Genomic DNA, 21,993 nt, shown 5'->3' with positions numbered 1-21,993 from the left:
AACACACCTCCTAGAGACACTGGACCGATTCCAATTCCGATGCTAAAGTCTTTTCCCTTCACTCAGTCCTGACCCAGCTAGAAAGTGTCACCTCCTACACCAGGCTGATGTTCATTGACTTCAGCTAGGTGTTTTATATGATCATTCACAAGAGGTTGGTGGAGAAGCTGTCACCGCTAGGACTCAATAGCCCTTTCTGTAACTGGATTCTCGACTTCCTAATGGAAAGACCAGTCTGTCTGAGTTGGTAGCAAAATATCGAGCACTGTCACATCAGGACTGCGAGCTCAGCCTGATCCTGTTCATGCTACTGACCCACGACTGCAGCACCAGATTCAGCTCCAACTGTGTCATCAAGTTTGCAGACGACACAATGATGAGTGGCACTACAGAGAGGAAATGGAAAATCTCATGAAATGGTCAGAGTAATAACTTGAGTCTCAACATGGAACAGACAAAAGAACTTCAGGAGGACCAGGAATGACCACCTTCCACTACACATCAACAATTCTGTAGTGGAGAGAGTGGAAAGCACCAAGCTCCTTGGAGTTCTCATATCTAGTGACTTATTGTGGATGCAAAATGTATCCTCACTTGTCAGGAAGGCGCAACAGCAACTGCACTTCCTGAGAAGACTGAAGAGGGCAACGCTACCGGCCACCATTATGTCATCCTTCTATAGGAACTCTATTGAGAGCATCCGGCCTGGCTGTATCACAACATGGTACAGTTGCTGCAGAGCAATGGATCAGAGTTCAATTCACAGAATTATTAGAGTGGCAGAAAGGATCAATGGATCCTTCCCTTCCTTCCTTCCCCCCCCACCCCACCCACCCATCAACTTAATCTACCAGGATTGTTGTCTGAGGAGGTTGTGCAAAATCTTTGAGGATCCCTTACACCCTGCACACAGCATCTTTCAGCTGCTCCTGTTAGGAAAGAGATATAGGAGTACTGGAGTCAGCACTACTAGGCTGAGGAGCAGCTGCTTCCCATAGGAAATGAGAATGCTGAATGATCAAAGGAACTGCTCACACTAACAATATTCTCATATTCATGAAGCAACATTTATTTATTTGTATAGATGAATACTTGTCCTGCATATGTATTGTTTGTCTGTATGTGTGTTTATATCTGGTTGTAAGTGTGCATGTTTTGCACCGAGGATTGGAGAACGCTGTTTTATCAGGTTGTACTTATATAATAAACTAGACGAATATAGTTGACAAACAGCAACGAGATCAGCATTGAACCCTATTGCACAGCACTAGTCACAGGACTCCAGTCTGAAACACAACCTTCCACCATCACCCTCTGCTTGCTTCCATGAAACAAATTTTTCATTCAATCTGCTATCTCATCTTGAATCCCATGCAACCTAGCCTATTGCGTTGAACACTATCAAATGCCTTGCTGAAATCTACTTCTACCTCTACAGCTCTGCCCTTGTTAATCTTTCCCATCACCAATTTCTACTTTTTGCCTAGAGATGTAAATCTAATATTATAAGGCCATAAGACATAGGAGCAGAAATAGGCAATTCAGCCAATCGATTCTTCTCCGCCATTTATTCACGACCTGATCCATTCTCCCCACTCAGCCCCACTGCATGGCCTTCTTTCCATAACCTTTGATGCCCTGGCTAATCAAGACCTGATCAATCTGCCTAAAATACACCCAATGACCTGGGCATCCACAAATTCAACTCTCTTGCTAAAGAAATTCTGCAATTCTGTTCTCAGTGGACACACTTCTTTCCTGAAGTTGTGCCCTCTTGTCCTAGACTCTCCCACCATGGGAAACAACCTTTCTACATCTACCCTCTATGCCTTTCAACATTTGAAATGTCTCATGAGATCCCCCTTGTTCTCCAAAAATTCAATCATACAGGCCAAGAACTGTTAAATACTCTTCACATGATAACCCTTTCATTCCTGAAATCATCCTTGTGAACCTCCTCTGAACACACTCCAACGTCAGCACATCCTCTCTTAACTGAGGATCCCAAAAATGGTCACAATACTCCAAGTGAGGTTGTTTATAAAGCCTCAGCATCACATCCCTGTTCTTGTATTCTATTCCTTTTGAAATGAATACCAACATTTTATTTTCCGCCTTCACCACTGACTCAACATGCAATTTTACCTTCAGGCTATCTGACACAAAGACTCCCAGTCCCTTTACATCTGCGTATTTTCAATTTTCTCACCATTTACTTTTTTTTAAACCAAAGAGCATGACTACAATTTTTGGACAGTGTATTCCATTTGCCACTTCTCTGCCCATTGTGGATTCAATGTGGTTTATGGTGTTCCTTTTGTAATGCAGTTAACACTGAGAAGAACTGTTTTTGCATCAACCTCATTTATATTCTAGCATTTTAAACTAAAATAACGTAAATGTATATAGCACAAAATATCTTAAAAAATTCAATTTAAACCAAATATCAAGAAAATTGAATTCTCTACTCTTGCCCCCCCCCCCCCCCCCCCCCCCCGGACTCATGATAGTATTTTTTAATCAAACAACAATACAGCAACATTTGTTCCAGAATGATACTGACCTTCCAAAATCAATATGGAGCCTATTCTGCAAAAGCTCATAAGTTAACAAAGTAATACCAAACTGAGGCGAGGATCGGAACACACGTGCTTTAAAGGTTAAAAAAGAAACTGTTATTAAAATCCAAATACTCCTGGTGAATAAAAGTAAAAATGTATCTGCAAATCTGCTGCTCCTTTCCAAAAAGCCCTCTGACCCTCCTGTTTTAGAATCTTCCAATAGCACTCCATCAATCCAGTGTAAGTGGTTTGCCCTTCACGTGCAGCCACCTGTAACCTTGTTTTGATATCATCAGCGGCTGTCACCAAAGAAGCTGTAGGCATTGCTAAACACAGATAAAGAAAATACAAGAGAGAAAGAACATCCATCTAAAACCACGGCAGTTTTAAGTATGGAACAAATAAGAATAACTCAGTGAAAAGGTAATGACCACTTCAAAAGCCAGGTGCTAATCAGAGATAGCCAACAGGCTGTCAAGGACATATTTTGAATAAGTTACAAAAGTATGTAATTGAAGGTAAGGCAACATGGACTAGTAAAGTCTTTGACGAGCTATCGCATGGGAGACTGGTTCAAAAGGAAAGTGATATCAACTGCTGTTTTTTTTTCTCTATATACTAAAGAATGACAATGTAGTTACTAAGTTTGTTGATGATACCAAAATTAGTGGTCTTGTGAACAGTGAACAAAATTACCTTAAGTTACAATGGGATCTAGATCAACCAGGAAAATGGGCCAAGGAATAGAAGATGGAATTTAACTCACCAAAATGCAACACTTACACTTGTCAAAGTTAAATCAGGGCAGGACAGGCACAATAAATAAAGTAGAGGAGCAGCGCCTAATATTCCGTCTGCACACGTGCAATCGGATGGCATTAACATCAAATTCTCCAGTTTCTGCTTACTCACTCCCCTCTCTTACCTATCACTCTGTCTTCTTTCCACTCCTTCCCTCTCTATTCAGAGAGCCATCCTCTCCCCCTGTTTGCTGGTTTGCCCTCCCTCCCTTATCAATCTATTACTTCCTTCCTGTGGGACAATGTGCCTTCCCCCCACCCCACCATTTTTTTGGAGCCTACCTACATTTTGATCAATCCTTGATGAAGGGCTCAAGCCCAAAACATTGCTTATGTATCTATCTTTGCTATATAGTCTGTTTGACTTGCTGAATTTCTCCAGCATTGTGTCTTTACTTCAAAGTTGGCATCTGCAGACTTTCGTGTTTTACTCCTGTGACTGAGAGCGTAGGGCTTGAGTTATAAGGAGAGACTAGATTAGCTGAAACTCTTTTCTCTGGAGCATAGGACGCTGAGTGGTGATTTTAGAGAGGTACACAAGAGACATTGGTAAGGTGAATAGTCACTGTCTTTGTCCCAGGTTCAGGGAATCTAAAATTAGAATACATATTTTTAAAATGAGGGGTAAAATTTAAAGGTGATCTTCAATATAGCCTTTTTCACACAGAAGCTATATGGAATGAGCTTGCATGTTAGGTACAATTATGCTCATAGACAATTAGGTAGGTATAGAGAGATTTTGGTCGAAGGGGGATATCTCAAGTAGGTAACTTCATTGACAATGGATGAGTTGGGTCAAAAGGGCCCATTTCCATGCTGTAGCACTGTAATTTTATATCCTCTGAATCTCTTCTTCCTTAACCTAAAACCATGCTCTCTTGTTTTATCTAGCTCTGATATAGGTAAATGTTTCCTGCAGTTTCAACTATCTATATCCCTCATACTTTTATAGACTAACATATTCCCTTTTATCCTTCTCTGCTTCACAGAAAAAAATACCTAGTTTTTCTAGTCTTTCCTCATAACAACAGCCCCATTCTTGCATTCTAACTAGTGCTCTCATGTCCTTCCTATAGTAATGTAGGTGAAGTCTTGACCAAAGTTTTATGAAGTTGGAGCATAACCTTCCTACTTCGGTACTCAATGCCCCAACTAATGAAGGCGAGTACCTACAGTTTTCTAACCACATTGTCTACCTGTGTTGCCCCTTTGAAGGATCTGTGGACATATACTCTTAAGGTCTTCCTGTTCCTCAATACTCCCTAAGCCCCTACCATCCATGATGCATGTGCTAGCCTCATTAGTGCTTCAAAAATACATCTCACTTCATCTGCCATTTTGCACACCCCTTCCCCCAAACATCAAAATTAGCCTAACACAACTATCAACAATTCTGCCAATCTTCATGTTGAGAGTGAACATCACTCATCACTACTTCACATGTATTACAACAGTAGTCCCAACACTGATCGCTGTGATACATCACTGGTTGCAGGCACCTACTTGCAAAATCAACCCTTTCCCAATCACCCTATTATTCCCACAGACAACTACAATCTCCCAACATTTTTACTTCTCTACTTCCTGCTGACTATAGGGGGGCTCATATCACAATCCCATCAAAATGATCACTCTCCCTCCTATTTTTGTTCCATCTGTTTAGCTTCACTGGACAATCTTCCAGTGAATATCCTCTTTAGTATTTCCATTATTACAGGAGGAATCTTCTTTATCCAAAGCATCTGAGAGGTTGAATTTAAACTTAACACTTCAGTCACAGACAGCGATAATGAAACAAGTGCTAGGCAATGGGGTTAATAAGGAAGGGGCTCACTGATTTGTGTGGACAAGTTGGGCCGAGTAGTGTTTTTGCATGCTGTATCATTCTATGAAAAATGTGTACTGTGCAGCCATTTGAAATGATTAACAATTAATCTAATTTGGTTGGGGTGAATAAGCATGAGTAGAGATCTATTATGCCAAAGTCCTTAAGTTCGTAAGTGCAGTAATGTGCTCTCTACAGTTAACCAGAACATGATCAAATGCATCATATTTCAAGGGCACCAAATTCCTGTTACTTCTTTCTCATACTGCCAATCTTTGAATACTGAAATTTGAACAAACATCTTGTTCCAGAAAGTGGATTCCAGGTATCTTTTTTAATTGCCTTTAACAACTGTGGACCTATTCAAACATTTTCCCAATATTGAACTAAATCCCAGTCAGATCATCAAAATTGCCAAAAAAAAGAGCATACATTATAGTTACAAAGACAGTTGTTTTACACCCACATCATCCTGATCACAACCTGCTCTCGCTGCTAGTGTTGGGCAGAAGGTATAGAAGCCTACAGGCCCTCTGGGTTCAAGATTTTTTTCTTCAACTGTTATCAAGCTTATGAACCTCCCCTTATTACACCAATCAAGGATGTTTGCTGACTATACAAGGTATGTCTGCTCAATTGCTAACTCACTTTAAAAAAAAATAACTATACATTTATTTTTTAATTCAATTAAATATTTAGTATGTAGTTTTATTTACAAAGTACTCATTATGCTGCAGCAAACAAGAATTTTGGTGCATATGTACATTGTGCAATGTAAATGTCAATAAACATTACTAGGTTAATGGTACATTTCTGAAAATCTCAGCAAGGACAATTATCAGTGGTGAAAGAATGTAAATATATTACTGTTGACAACAGATAAAATTAAGATACAGCAAGGAAAGTGAGAGGGGAATATTCATGCTATTGTAAACTGCACTGAAACTAGTATTAAATTGTACCATGTATCAAAAAAACAGATTGTCAGGGGAATTAAAATAAATAAGTAATAGAAAATCAACATCTAAGATACGTGAATTAGAGACTGCAAATGCTAGAAGCTAGAGCAAAAAAAAACAAACCATTGGAAGAACTCAGTGGGTCAAGCAGCATCTGTTGGGGGGGGGGGGGGGGAGGAATTATCACCAGTGTGGGTTGCGATCTGGCATGTGTATTGAATGTAGCACTCCAAGAAAGCTCAAGAAGCAAGCTTTGACTGGTGTGAACTGATTAGTGCTTTAAAATGTGTTTACTTGACAATATTCTTAATTAAAAATTAAACATTAAGTGCGACGAAACGAGCATTAAAATAACTTCCACATCTGGTATGGTCCAATGGTACACAGCCTAACTGAAGAGATAAATCACTGATCACAGAACTTTAGAGCTTCTATTAATTTTAAAAAGTTTTTCATAAAGTGGGTTGGCAGAAATAATTAAACTGAGAATGCAGATTTTGTCAAAGACCAATTTTTCACCGAATGCAGCTGTAGCAACAGTTTAACGAAAATACAGGTGCTCACCAGCCAAGGTTCCTGCCAACAGGAGATTTCTAGAGTTGACATGCCCATACTCATCTGCGAAGATGAGCTTTAGGTGAGAATAACATGGGAAGTAGATAGCAGAGAATGGGATATCACGTAAAGAACAAGCTCTTGCACCCTGTGAGAGAAAGAAATAGACTATTAGTAATTAGTAGATAAATTATCATAGTTCATAGAACATTACAGCGCAGTACAGGCCCTTCAGTCCATGATGACCAGTAGGCTGACCTACTAAATGTTAATCTACTCCACAACAGTCTAACTCTTCCCTACATTCATTAGGAATAATTAGATTCATTAAAATTAATTGAAACTTGATGGTCACAAAAAGTTGCTGGAAAAATAGTAATGTTTTATAAGAATTATTACACCATTACTGGTGATAGTCTGTATAGCATATCCAAATGTATTCTCTAAGAGTAATGTAATGCGCGTCGAAAGAACCAAACACTGGTTGATCCAAACCAAGGCTTTTAGTAACTAAAAGACTGGAGCATATCACAAGTAAGTCGACCAGTCCAGAATGACCTGGTCTGGCTAGGAGCGATCCTTTAAGACCTGCCAGTAGGTGTGGCTACACTCTCAGCCAATCACAGTCATCCTACACTACCATCTCTACATATGTACATATACACATTGGTGATAGAATCTGTACTATCACAAGTAACATCTAAAGAAAACCTTCAGAAAGTTAAACATTGCTTCGCCACTTTTGATGGCATAAGGCAGAAGTTGCTGGCAGATTTTAAAAAAAGGCACCTGGCAAAAGTGAGATGGGGAAAATCCTGGGCCAACATCTTTCTGGCAAAATGAGGAGAAAGACTGGCACGATTGGTGTGAAGTGATACATTTCGGGAAGTTAAAAAAGGGTAGGACTTGAACAGAAACTGGGGAGTGTTGTACAACAGAGGGACCTAAGGGAACAGGTACATAATTCCTCGAAAATAGCAACAAAGGTAGGCAAGGTGTTGAAGAAGGTGAATGGCACTCTTGCCTTCACTCATTGAGTACAAAAGCTGGGATCTCAAGTTACAGCTAAACAAGATGTTTTCTTTAAATATAACATTTTAAAATTTAAATGTAAAGCATAGTAACAGGCCCTTCTGGCCCATGTGTCTGTGCTGCCAAAATACTCCAATTAATTTACAACCCCCGTATGTTTTGATGGAAACCCATGCAGACATGGTAAGAATGTACAAACACCAGATTCAAACCTGAGTCGCTGGCAAGGTAACAGCATTGCACTAACCACTACACAAAATTTGGCTACCGTTGGCAAGACTGCACTTGGAATATTGTATGCAATTCCTGTCAAGTAGCTATTAAAAGGGTGTCATTAAATAGAGATGGTGTAGAAAAGATTCACAAGGGTTTTACTGGAACTGAAGGTCATGAGATGCAAGGACAGATGTGTTGCCTCCAATTTGAGGGTGGTTTCAACTTGGTAGTACACAAGACCTCCTCTACATTAGGGAGAATGGAATCAGTCTGGGAGTTTGTTTCATTGAGCATCTTGCTCTGCTTGCTGCAACAGCAAGGAGCTCCCAGTGCCCAACCACTTCAATCCCACATCCCCAGTGACACACTGACATGTCAAATTGAAGCCTCCCACATATTGGAGGAACAATACCTTATGTTCCAGCTCAGCAGTCTCCAACCAGACTGCACCAATGTCAACCTCCAATTTTCTTTGTCTCCTTCTGTTCTCTTATCCCTCTGTTTCCCATCATCCAGCTCCTCGCTCCTTCCTTCTCCCATCAGAGAACTATTGCTCTTACCCCTCTACTCTCTCCTCCTATCATTTCTCAGCTTCTATCTCCACACGTATCCGCCCATTACCTTTTCACTGTTGGCCTCCCTCTTTGTTTCCACACAACCCCTCCACCTCAACTTCACTCAAGGTTTTCAGCACTTTTGAAGAAGGGTTCAGGCCTAAAATATCGACTGCCTTTTACTTTCCAAGGATATGCATGACTCGTTGAGTTTCTCCAGCACTTTTGTAGATGGGGGATTTGGAGCATTGAGAGCAGTTTTGAGCCTCATATCTAAGGAAGCATGTGCTGGTGTTAGAGAGGATCCAGAGAAGGTTTACAAGATAATACTGGGATGAGAGGGTTATTGTACGAGGAGCATGTGATTGCTCCGAGCCTGTACTGCTCGAGTTTGAAAGGATGAAGGAGGATCTCATTGAAATGACTGGATAGAGAGGTTGTTTCCAACAGTGGGAGAATCCATTTAGCTCAGAGATGAAGATAAATTTCTTCACCTGGAAGATGGTGAATTTGTGGAATTTGTTGTCACAGACAGCTATGAAGGCAAGTCATTGGGTATATTTAAAGCACAGGTTGATAGGTTATTGATTAGTCAGTAAATTAAAAATTATGGGGAGATGAAAAAACGGAGTTAAGAGGAAAATACATTAGCCAGGATTCAAATGGTAGAGCAGGCACAATGGGATGAATGACTCGATTCTGGTTCTACGTCTTAAGACTAAGAACCAAATGCTAGTAAATGGGACTTGTACAGATGGGCATTTGGTGGTTGGCATAGACATAATGGTTCAGTACTGTATGAATCTGTCATTTGATCTTTTTAACAGCTTAAGATTCTGTATAGGAACTTCCATTTTAAGAAATTTAAATTTATGCAAACCCAAACATTCAGAGACGGAAGTATCAGCTTTACTAGCATACTAATCTTCTGTTAATGCAAGTTAAAGTTTACATATTAAACATATATGTTTTAACGTGAAAAAATACACATTTCTTAACAGTAGATTACAATTTGCTTACAAAAACTTATAAAATTCAAATTACAAATCCACTTCGCTTTAATCAGAAATGAGATTGGTCTTCAAATATGGAAGTGGTTACTATTCTTCAAACTTTCAATTCAGAACATGTTTGCAAAAGCATAACTCGAATGAATTACTGTTAATCATGACTGGCTAATTACCGGCGACTAAGATTATGCGTAAGCACATTCAGGTTACAGAAAGTTTCTACATGTATGCAATGTCAGTTTCTCTGTAAATTGTACCGAAAACTTCTGGTTCATTCTGGAGTAAATTGCAAAGATCACCTGCCTGAGAAAAAAAACTGGTCAATGACTGCCTGGGCAAGGTCTGCCAAGCAGATGATTAGATAATCTTCCCACCATGCTCAGGTGAAATCTTCTGCAAACATATTCCCTTTCCCATTCATTTTAGTAACTTTTACCTATTTTAAAATCCATCTCATGGAATGAATAGTTTAAGCTACCATGAAAATAATCATATAAACAAATCAGATCCTAATTGTCTTGTATCAGTAACAGCAGAAAATAGGGACTGAAACAAGCTATTATCTTGAGGCAATCTGGACCAACACACAATCTACCAATGGAACTGCATCATGCACTTTATCCCAGCATTTCTCCAGTAGATTGTATGAAGCTATCTTCTATGTTGGTCATAGTGCTTTAACCTCATTTCCTGTTGTGAACATGCAGTTATCAATCAGAAAAGCTCTAGAATTCATGTTTTTTTCCAAATTAAAAAGTATTTGATAGATATTATAACCTGCATTTGTCAACCTTTTAAAATGATGCTTTATCTAAAATACAATTTTTTGAAATGCATGATTATCTTTGCCAGCTTTTAAGTTAAAGTACTACTTCTTACAAAAGAGGCAATATGCCAAGAGCACCATGCAACAGGCATAGCCTTTGTCTCTGATACAAAATTTATTTACAACTGGAAAACAAGTTTAAAAGCTTGGTTCAGATAGCTCCATAACCCAACCCCGATTATAAATAAACCCCACACCACAACAATGCTCCAAAATATCTGTAGTTTGCAATTGTCTCAAAACATTGAGGATTCCAAGCAGCAACAGAATTGTGAGCCTGTAGTGGCACGCAATTGCGGAGATCCGGCTGGCACATGGCGTGGCAGCAGACGCAGACAGAGATGGCGTTGGTCAAGCTGCCCAGCTAACTCAGCAGAAACAGGCTGGGGAAGAAGGGCATTCATATGCATAGATGTTCCGGCCGCTATTGTTATTCATATGGATGACTTAGTCAATTAGCAAATATGGCAGGAACTTGAACAGTATAAAAGCAGCCTTTCCAGCCCAAATAAAGGAATGAACTTAACCTGCCACACACAGTGTGTGTGTGTGTTTCTTTGTAGCGATCGGCTACAATTGGTGACCCCGACGGTTTAGAAGGAATCTAAACAAAGGAGAACAAAGCAGCAGTCAGCGCAGTTGGCCTAAAGCTCCTGACCTTCTGGACAGATCGACCTGGCATGTGCTCCGACCAGGCAGAGGCTCAGTTCCAGATCCAGGGCATCACAGCAGAGACCATGTGGTCAGCACCTTGGATCCGCAGACTGCAGACTGAGTGGCAAACTTTATCCACAGGCCACCATCGGAAGGCACTTACACTGCCTTCAAAGAGCTATTAGCCGAGACATTCGGACTCGCGGTGATGGCGAGGAGCACATTTACGCCACCTGGATGGGCTTGGAGACAGATCCCCGTCGGCACTCATGCTGGTCCTCCTGAGAGATGAGCAGCCCAGCATAATGTTCAAGCAGGCATTCCTGGAACAGATGCCTGAAGACATCCAGCTGCTCCTGGCAGATGTGGATTTCACCGACCTCCATAAAGTCGCAGCATGGGCAGACATTTTGGGGAAACAAAAACAGAAGTGCTCAGCTACCATGGGGCTCATAAAATAGTCCCGCAATCAGACCAGAGCAGTCCCAAGCAAGGAACAGCAGACGAGAGACAGGAGCAAGTCCAGTGACAGATGGTGTTTCTACCACCAGAGATAGGGCACTGAGGCCCGCCGATGCCAGTCCAGGGAGTTTCAGGGAAACGACAAGGCCAACCGTTGCTGATGGCTACAAGGCTGGCCACCAAGAGAGCCTCCTGTACGTCTGGGACTGCCTGTCCGGCAGACGCTTCCTGGTGGATACAGGAGCAGAGTTCAGCGTGATACCCCCAACAGGGTTGGACACTAGGCACAGGCTAGCGGGACCCACGTTGAGGGTTGCCAATAACAGCACTATACGGACCTATGGCACTCGTAGGGCTGAGCTGCAGTTCAGGGTCAGTCACTTCTCGTGGGAGTTCATGCTGGCCGCAGTGGTACAACCACTCCTCGAAGCGGATTTCCTGGGAGCCCACAGCCTCCTAGTGGACCTTAAGGGTAAGCAACTCGTCCACACTGAGACCTACCAGACCATCGCACTGAGGGGCACTAGGTTTCCGGCAGTGCACCTGGACTCCATCCACAGCTTGGAGGATGAGTTCTCCAAGGTGCTAGCGGAATTCCTGGCAATCCTTTCCCCCTCAGTTCACAGCGGAGATGCCTCAACACGGCATCAGACATCACATCCTGACCACCTCTCCACGCAAGGGCGAGACGGCTTCCCCGGAGACTGGTGGACGCAGTGGGCCGAGAGCTGGATGGCACTTTCGTCTACCTCGACAATATCCTCATGGCAAGTAGAACCTGACAGGAATACCTTCAACACCTCCAAAATCTCTGTAGTTTTTTTGCAGGAGTTCGGCCTCATCATCATCCTGGCCAAATGCCAGTTTGGCCTGAACCCCATCAACTTCCTGGGTCACAAGATTACAAAGGACGGGGCCACACCACTGCCCAACAAGGTAGAGACCATCCGCAGTTTCCCGAAGCCCAGTACAACCAAAGGTCTGCAGGAGCTTGTGGGGATAATAAACTTTTATTGCAGGTTTATCCCAGCAGCTGCCTGAGTGATACGCCCTCTGTTCATCTTGAGAAGGATCTGAGTCTCCAGGTGGCGCTCATGGAGTGAACACGTTTTGGTTTTTGCTCCATAAAATATACTATTTTTAACCTGTATCCACCTTTGAACTAACTTCACAGAAGTCAGAAAGATCTTTATTATTTCTCTATTTATACTTGAGTCTGAAAATTTTGAAGAAATGACTGAAGGAAAAGCTACACGAGCTAAAACCCGGGCAGAAGAAGGTGACGGCCGAGAGAAGAAACAACCAGACATTAAACTAAGTGAGATGACCTTCAATGACTTTTTAAAATTTTTTCGTGATGAATTCAAAGATGTTTGTCGCAAAAAAGACCTAGCTGATCTTCGTACAGCTTTAATTGCCTCAGAAGCTGAAACCAAAAAACAAAATATCTTAATTGCAGCTCTTCAGACTGAAGTACAACAAAAAGAGATTAGACTGGCTGAGGTCGAACAGAAACTTTCCAAAGCAATTAAACAGCTAGAAGCGCTCCAGCTGAAAAGCATTGATTCAGAGAACCGTTCCAGAAGACAAAATATTTGTTTGGTTGGAATTCCTGAAGGCATTGAGAAAGGAGATCTCCTGACGTTTTTTGCTGAGCTATTAAAAGAAGCATACCCATCCGAATTCCCTGCTGATCCACCGCTACTCGATAGAGTACATCATATCTGGAACCGAAATGCTGAAGCTTCTAAACCCAGAGTGGTGATGGTCTGTATGCACTACGTGAGTACAAAGGATAGATTGATTCGTACAGCCAGAAGACTTGTGACTGTTCGTGGCTTTAGTCTAAGAGCCTATGAAGATTTTAGTCCGGAGGTAGTACGGGTTCGAAGACTGTTTAAAGATCTGATGTCCGAATGTTTTGAGAAGAAACTGAAACCTGCGCTCCTGTATCCTGCGAGGCTCAGAATTTCTCCGGAGAACCAAGCTCGTCAAATATTCGACTCCGTGTCTGCAGCACGGAACTACCTGTCGGCTAATTTCCCGTCTAGCGCGACCTCTCAGCCCGAGTGACCGATAAAAAATGCGGTAGATATTGGTCTTTTTCAGGTTAATAGTCAGACTCTGATTTCTGACCATTCGAAAAGTAATAGATCATTGTAGCTCTAATTATCCTGTTCATCTCTAACACATTTTTATATATATTTTTTTCTCCTCTGTGAGAAATTTTTTAAATATATAAGTTTAATTTTAAATATATGTTTAATTTTATATTAATCTATACTAATAATATGATTATATTTTTTATTATTTTATTTCTGAGTTACTGAAAATGGCAATTTTTTTTTTTGTTTATTAAAACTTTTCGCGGTTTTTTTTTACATTCGCCATTTTCTCTTTGTCTTTCTCCATAAAATCCTTCTTATAAGTTTAGGTGGTGGATCTTACCTTAATATTAGGAGCTGCCGTCTGAAGACATGGGGGTAGGTTTAGTGTTATTTCTTCTTTTTTCTCTGATCGCTCTCTGGTCAGATGGGGGGCTTTTTGGGTGGGGGGTGGGTTTTGTTTTTCTTTCAGGGGTTTTTATGTTTCATTTTTGATTTTTTTTTTAGAACTACAGATATAGCTGACACGTCGTCATTTCCGGTCCTTCTTTATATCTTAATTCTTCTTCCGGGCGCATGGGTCCCTGCTTTGGTTAACCCTTTATATACTGGAGGGTTGACCTAAGTAATGGATCAAAACATTAATTTTGTCTCTTGGAATGCTAATGGTTTAAACCACCTGTTTAAAAGGAGGAAGGTCTTTAAAGTATTCCAGAGACTGAAAGCACAGATTATTTTTTTACAGGAGACTCATGTGAGGAAGGAGGATAATCTGCGTTTTTTTAAATCTTGGAAAGGCCCACAATTTCATGCCAACTCATGCTCTAAGACTCGAGGTGTATCTATTTTTATTGATCCCTCTATTACATTTGTTCAACATGACATCACTGTAGACCCTAACGGCAGATTTTTATTGGTTACTGGGTTATTATTCAATATTAAGGTTGTCATGGTTAATGTTTATGCTCCGAATGTAGATCACCCTGAGTTTTTTAGATCTTTGTTTACTATTTTACCCAATCTAAATGAATATCATTTAATAATGGGTGGGGATTTTAACTGTTGTTTGAATCCCCTGCTAGATAGGTTGAAACCTTCACAGTTCCTACAGAATAAATCGGCTACATATATTAACTCTTTCCTTACTAACTCCGGAGCTGTTGATATTTGGAGATTTCTTCACCCGACAGATAAAGAGTTTTCCTTTTTTTCTCATGTATACCACTCATACTCGAGAATTGATCATTTTTTTATTGATTCACGTTTTATTTCACTTGTAACTGCTTGTAAGTATGACATTATAGCCATTTCGGATCACTCTCCATTACAACTCTCTCTTAAATTCAAAGACTGTTTCTACTATTAAGCACTGGCGTTTTGATGTTACATTATTGCAAGATTTAGACTTCGTTAAATTTATGAAAGAACAAATTAACTTTTTTTTTCAACAAATTACACTACGGAAATTTCTTATGGAATATTGTGGGATACATTCAAGGCTTATATTCGTGGTCAAATTATTTCTTACTCTGTAGCTTTGAAGAAATGCATCAAAAACAAGACTCATCTATTGGTTGAGAAGATTAAAGACATTGACAAGAAATATGTGACTGATCCTACTGAAGAACTTTACAAACAAAGAATTGAACTGCAGATGGAATATAATTTGTTACTTACATCTTCGATTGAAAACCAGTTAATTAGATCTAAATCTGATTTTTATGTGCATAGTGAGAAATCGGGTAAACTGTTGGCTAATCAACTGAAGAATATTTCAGTTAGACGCCAAATTGTGGAGATTCGCAAACAGAATGGAGAACTGACTGTTAACCAGGAAGAGATAAATCAATCTTTCCAAAATTTTTATACATCCTTATATAGTTCAGAATCCCCTCAAGACCTTAGTAATATGTTTAATTTTTTAGAACATTTGAGACTCCCAAAAGTATTACCTCAAGATAACTCAGAATTAAGTAAACCCATTACAGATTCTGAGATCAATAATACTATTTCCTCACTGAACTCGGGGAAAGCACCAGGTCCTGATGGATATTCTGTGGAATTTTATAAAGCTTTTTCTTCTACTCTCTCTCCCTGGCTTATTAAGATGTTTGATGAATCTATCACATTGGGTAAACTACCACAATCATTTTACAGAGCTACAATTTCTCTAATCTTGAAAAAAAATAAAGACCCGACCGAATGTTCTTCTTATAGACCAATTTCTTTGTTGAATGTTGTTTCTAAGATCTTCTCTAAAATTCTAGCGACAAGGCTAGAGAAGATATTACCATATATTATCTCTGAAGACCAGACTGGATTCATTAAAAATCGTTATTCCTCCTTTAATATTAGAAGATTGATGAATATTATTTACACCCCTTCACATAAGTCCTCAGAATGTGTTATTTCATTAGATGCTGAGAAGGCCTTCGATAAAGTAGAATAGCCTTATTTATTTACCGTTCTTGAAAAATTTAATTTTAGTCCAATATTTATATCTTGGATTAAACTTCTTTATAATTCCCCAGTTGCCTCGGTTTTTACTAATACCCAAAGATCGCCATATTTTCGATTATTTCGGGGCACCAGGCAAGGGTGCCCCCTCAGCCCTTTATTATTTAACTTAGCTTTAGAACCTTTGGCAATTGCTATCAGAGAAGCACCCAATATTACTGGTATTATTCGTTGCAGGGATATTCATAAAGTATCACTATATGCAGATGATTTATTGCTATATATTTCCAATCCTGAAAATTCTATTCCTGCAGTTTTATCTTTATTAGCCCAATTTAGTAATTTTTCGGGATATAAACTGAACTTAAATAAAAGTGAATTATTCCCTTTTAATGGATGGGTTCCTATTTATGATAGTTTGCCTTTTAAAATAGCTAGTGACTATTTTATATATTTAGGGATTAAGATTACTAAAAAACATAAAGATTTGTTTAGGACTAATTTTTTACTCTATTGGACCTGATCGGTAGTTTACTTACCAATTGGTCACCATTATGATAGGCCGAATTAATGCTATTAAGATGATGATCTTACCTAAATTTTTATATATATTCCAAGCTATACCTATTTTTGTTCCTAAATCTTTTTTTGATAAGGTCGATTCTAAATTGTCTTCATATATCTGGCAAAACAAGAATCCTAGATTGGGAAAAAAATATTTACAGAAATCTAAACTGGAGGGAGGATTGGCATTACCCAACTTTAGAATTTATTATTGGGCAATTAATATTAGTTACTTAAGATATTGGTTGAATTATTCAGAATTATCTCTAAATCCCCATTGGGTAAATTTAGAAATTAAACTGGTACAAAATTTCTCAATTAGTTCTATTTTGGGAGCTGCTCTCCCTTTTACTCTTACTAAACTATATAAACTAATTGATAATCCAATGGTTAAACATACACTACGTATATGGTTTCAATTCCGAAGATTTTTTGGCCTAAGTCATTTTATCTTGGAAACCCCTATTGTACTAAATTTCTTTTTTCATCCCTCTCTAATTGATCAAGCTTATTTACTCTGGAAAGTTAAAGGTATAACATGCTTTTCAGATTTATTCTTGGATAACTCTTTCATGTCATTTGAACAATTATCCATGAAATATGATTTACCTAGATCTCATTTCTTTCGATATTTGCAGATTAGGAGTTTCTTAGTTTCGACTTTACCCTCTTTTCCCAATCGGGAGACTATGACTGTTTTAGAGGATATACTATATTCAAAATTCCCTCCAAAAGGTGTGATATCTAAATTATATAATATAATTACAAAAATAAATTCTGGGACTTTTGGAAAGTTTAAAAATGATTGGGAAAGAGAACTCAACCTTCATATTTCCAATGAAAATTGGAATAAAATTCTGCGACTGGTAAACTCCTCTTCTCTATGTGCAAAACATTCACTGATACAGTTTAAAGTTGTTCATAGAGCTCATATGTCTAAAGATAAACTCCATCGTTTTTATTTTCATATCGATCCTATATGTGATAAATGTCAATTGGAAATAGCTTCCCTTACACATATGTTTTGGTCCTGTCCCTCTTTACAGAATTATTGGAAGGAAATTTTTTCCATTATATCTACCGTTTTGAACATTAATTTACAACCACATCCCATTACTGCAATTTTTGGATTACCTATGATAGATTTGACTTATTTATCTCTTCCTGCGGATCGTATGATTGCTTTTCTTACACTAATGGCTAGAAGATCTATACTATTGAATTGGAAAGAGGTTAATCCTCCCACTGTTTTCCAATGGTTTACCCAAACTATACTATATTTAAATTTAGAGAAAATTAGAAACTCTGTCTATGAATCCCCTTCTAAGTTTGAGTTAACCTGGCGACCATTTATTCAATATTTTCATTTGTGGTGAGTTGATCTGGCTCTGTTTTCTTTTTATGATTATGTATGATAATTGGGCTGTTAAATGAGATCGGAGTGATCGGCGTGATTTAGCTATATCGGTAGGTTTTTTTTAAAGTTTTTAATTTAGATTTGTTTTTTCTTCCTTTTTGGGGTTTTTTTCTCTCTTTTTTTATATATTTTTATTAATTATATCATTTTTTTAGAGATAGTTCATACTCTAAACTGATCTAAATTTTTTTTATGATATATTTTTATTCTGCAATATTATTGTTTAATATCTCTGTATTAATTCATTATTTACTATGTATTTTTCATATCTCTTTGAACTGTATGTGTTTATAAATTATAATAATAATAAAAAGATTGGAAAAGAAAGAAAAGAGAAGGTTCTGACCCAGGACGACAAATCCACAAGTGTGTTTGTGGAAACCAAAGAAGCCCTGAACCACCCCAGACTAGATGCACCACAGCCCTCACAGTTGATGCCTCAGGAACAGCAATTGGTGGAGTCCTGGAGCAGCAAATAGAAGGAAGTTAATACCCACTAGTTTTCTTCAGCAAACATCTGCGGCCCCCTGAACTAAAGTACAGTGCTTTCAATAGAGACTGCTAGCGCTGTACTTAGCCATCCGCCAATTCTGGTACTTTCTTAAGCAAAGGGCTTTCACGGACCACAAACCATTTACTTTCACCTTGGCTAAAATCTCTGATCCCTGATCTGCCCACCAACAGACACACTTGTCTTATATCTCAGAGTACATCACCGACATCAAGCACATCTCAGGCAAAGACGACATGATCGCGGACACTTTGTCAAGACACAGCATCCACTCCCTGGTCAACGGTCTGGACTTCACAGCACTGGCAGAGGCACAGCAGCTGGACGATGAGATCACAGGCCTTCGGCAAATGTACTACCACCCTCCTGTGCAATGTGGCCACCGGGCAGGTTCGACCTATTGTCCCAATGGCATGTAGACGATAAGTTTTTTGACTCCATCCACAGGCTGGCACACCCATCCATCAGGACTACTGTCCGGCTGGTGGCCAGCAAGTACGTGTGGCATGGATTGCAGAAACAAGTCTGGGGGTGGGCCAAGGCGTGTACGCAGGGCCAAACAGCCAAAGTGCAGCGACACACCAAGGTCCCCCCACAGCCTTTTGAGCCAATGGAATGCAGGTTTGACCACATTCACGTGGACATAGTGGGACCCTTGCCAGCCTCTCAGAGTTTCCACTACCTGTTCACAGTGGTCAACCACTTCACCCGGTGGCCAGAAACAATCCGCCTGGCCGACACATCCATGAGGTCCTGTGCCAAAGCACTGCTCTCGTCCTGGATTGCAAGATTCGGACTGCCACAGCACATCACTTCTGACCGAGGTGCACAGTTCACCTCCAGTTTGTGGACCGACATTGCCAACCTGTGGGCGCTCAGCTACACCATACGACGGCATACCAACCACAAGCCAATGGCATGGTGAGGTATTTCCACAGGCACCTCAAGACTGCCCTTATGACCAGACTCAAGGGCCCCAACTGGGTGGACGAGCTACCATGGGTGCTACTGGGCATCCAAACAGTGCCAAAAGAGTGCCACACATCCTCCACTGAACTCGTCTATGGAGCCCCACTCATGGTTCCTGGGTATTTTTTTTACACAGGTCAGAGGACAGCTTGAGGAGACAACCACCTTCCTGGACAGGATGCGCGAAAAGGTCAGTAACCTGGCTCCGATCCCACCCTCCTGTGAGTACGTGTTTGTACACAGAGGATCCCACCATTCACCACTGCAGAAACCATATGAAGGTCTCTTTCAAGTCATCCAGAACAACGGAGCCACCTTCGAGCTGGACATTGTGATAAACCAAAGGTCTTCACTACAGATAGGCTCGAGCCTGCCCACACAGACCCAGCAGAACCCGTGGAGACCCCAACACCTCAACTCAGAGGCAGACCACGAAAGACTTTGGGGATTATACCTATGGACACTATAGACTGTAAAACCTGTGGTGGGGGGGGTGGTCATGTGGTGGCCTGCAATCGGGCCGGCATATCGCGTGGCAGCAGATGCGGACAGAGATCGCTAAAGCAACTCCCAGGACAACAAACCAGTCGGGGTAGAAGCTGGGGCAGCATCAGACCAACAGCCCTAAAATGGCATTGTCAAGCTGCCCAGCTAACTCAGCAGAAACAAGCTGGGGAAGAAGGGCATTCATATGCGTGTATGTTCCCGCCGCTATTGTTATTCATATTGTTGATTCAGTCAATCGGCAAAAAAAAACGGCAGGAACTTGAACAGTATAAAAGCAGCCTTTCCAGCCCAAATAAAATGAGTGAGCTTAAACTGCCACACTGTGTGTGTGTTTCTTTGTAGCGGTCAGCTATAAGCAATTCATTAACAAGGTTTCCGGTTTCACAACTTACCTAGATATGATTATCTATGTAGACTGTGAAATTTAATGTACACAAGTGTTAGATGGTGTCTTTATGCAGTGTGATTTAGCACTGGCAACAGGCTCACTGAATCCAACACAATTTTACACAATTTTTCAGAATTGATTTTCAATATGTTGTGAACTGGGAATTGACTACTGGTGTGAGGTTCTAAGGACTGGCTCCTCTCCTGACTCCGTCTCCACATATCCCGATATAAATCCTGGATCCACACCAAAACCCCAGTTCAGTCCAAAGACCATTGTGTGTTACTTTTACTGAATAAAAGCACCTTGTACTCTCTCTGGTCTTGAGTACTCTCAGTCGCGCTACAATTTTATTCAGTAAGAAAGAGGATGGAAGCTCTGTCGAAGCCCGCGATGCTCCTAATCAACCCTCTGTCCCCAGAGGCCCAAGAAGAGTTTGTGTACTGGCTGGAGAACCCGATGGCCACACAAACTGTCTATTCAACAGATGAGCTCAAGAGGTTGGCAGTCCTCCCTCACTTCGGACCCAAAGGATTCTCGATCACCAGGGACTGTACAACTTACATGTCAGCAGTTGAAAGGCTGAAGGCTCACTACATGAGACCTCAAAATGTCGTCCTAGTGAGGCACCAGTTCTCACAATGGAAGCAGCAGCCTGGTGAGTCCATTGAAGATTTTTTCCTCATCCTACAAAAGCTTGCGAGGAACAGTAGGCACGAGGATGGCATGACCCGAGAATGGCTCTGTCTGACAACGTACTGTTGGCCAAGTCACTGGAGATGGCTCAACTGGGAAATGATAACTTGGAAAGTGGTGGCAGCACCTTCCAGGAGCATCTGGTTCCCGGAGCAGCTCCACATGCTGCTTCAGCCCTGATGGCAGCAGCCTCTAGCACTAAGAGATGCTTCTTCTGTGGTCAGCAGCAGCACCCAAGAATTTGATGTCCTGCAAAAGATTCCATCTGCTCCAGTGGTGGTAAGAAAGGACACTGTGTGAAGGTCTGCAAGGCAAGGGAGAGCACTGAGAGGTCCAACGCGTGTGCAACCCTGGATAGGCTGACTGAGGCGTGCCCAAAACCCAAACCCATGGCCTCCCAGTGCAAGTGTTGCATGCCATGGCCTTCCTACGGGACCATGCAGTGAAATCGGTGATGCAGGAAACCTCAGTGACCATCCTGCCGCATTTCAAAACTGATGTCATCTTCAACAGATGAGGGAGGGTGGCCATCATGCCCGCACCTCGTGATCCCCGCAATCTTGCCTGCAGGAGGATCTAAAATGGGAAGCAACTCTAGCGAGGGAAATGGTGGTGTCTCCGGAGTCCTGGCAGCGATTGTGTTGGACCAAGAGATACCAATCCAACTGAACAATTCCACAGTGAAGGTGTGGGTTAACGAGTATAAACTGAAGTGTTCAATTGACTCTGGCTTGACTGTGAGCTTCATAGGCGCAGAGACAGTCCAAAAACCTCAGTCTTCAAATGTATCCCTCTAATTATATTTTTTTAAGTGACCCATAATCAGTCTGTAAATATTCAAGAACAGTGTATGGTTCATTTACCTTTGTAGGAGGGGGAGTTCTGCAAGTTCAGAATGTATGAACTTGAGAATTTATGTGCTCCG

At 40.7% G+C, this 21,993-nt stretch overlaps 1 protein-coding gene across 1 annotated transcript in view; it reads right to left on the bottom strand.

Moving 5' to 3' along the window:
* Positions 1 to 307: 307 nt before the first annotated feature.
* The window catches only part of LOC138759349 (electrogenic aspartate/glutamate antiporter SLC25A13, mitochondrial), a 40,598-nt gene continuing 18,912 nt past the window's right edge, over positions 308 to 21,993 (bottom strand). The window contains 4 exon segments of the mRNA XM_069929610.1: positions 308 to 386; positions 2,564 to 2,653; positions 2,731 to 2,887; positions 6,710 to 6,850. Coding sequence (XP_069785711.1) covers positions 308 to 386; positions 2,564 to 2,653; positions 2,731 to 2,887; positions 6,710 to 6,850 — 467 coding nt within the window.

Source organism: Narcine bancroftii, chromosome 1 (genome assembly GCF_036971445.1).
Source record: "Narcine bancroftii isolate sNarBan1 chromosome 1, sNarBan1.hap1, whole genome shotgun sequence".
Lineage (NCBI taxonomy): Eukaryota > Metazoa > Chordata > Chondrichthyes > Torpediniformes > Narcinidae > Narcine > Narcine bancroftii.
The sequence above is the reverse complement of the archived record's forward strand: the minus strand, read 5'-3'. Positions and strand labels throughout refer to the sequence as shown.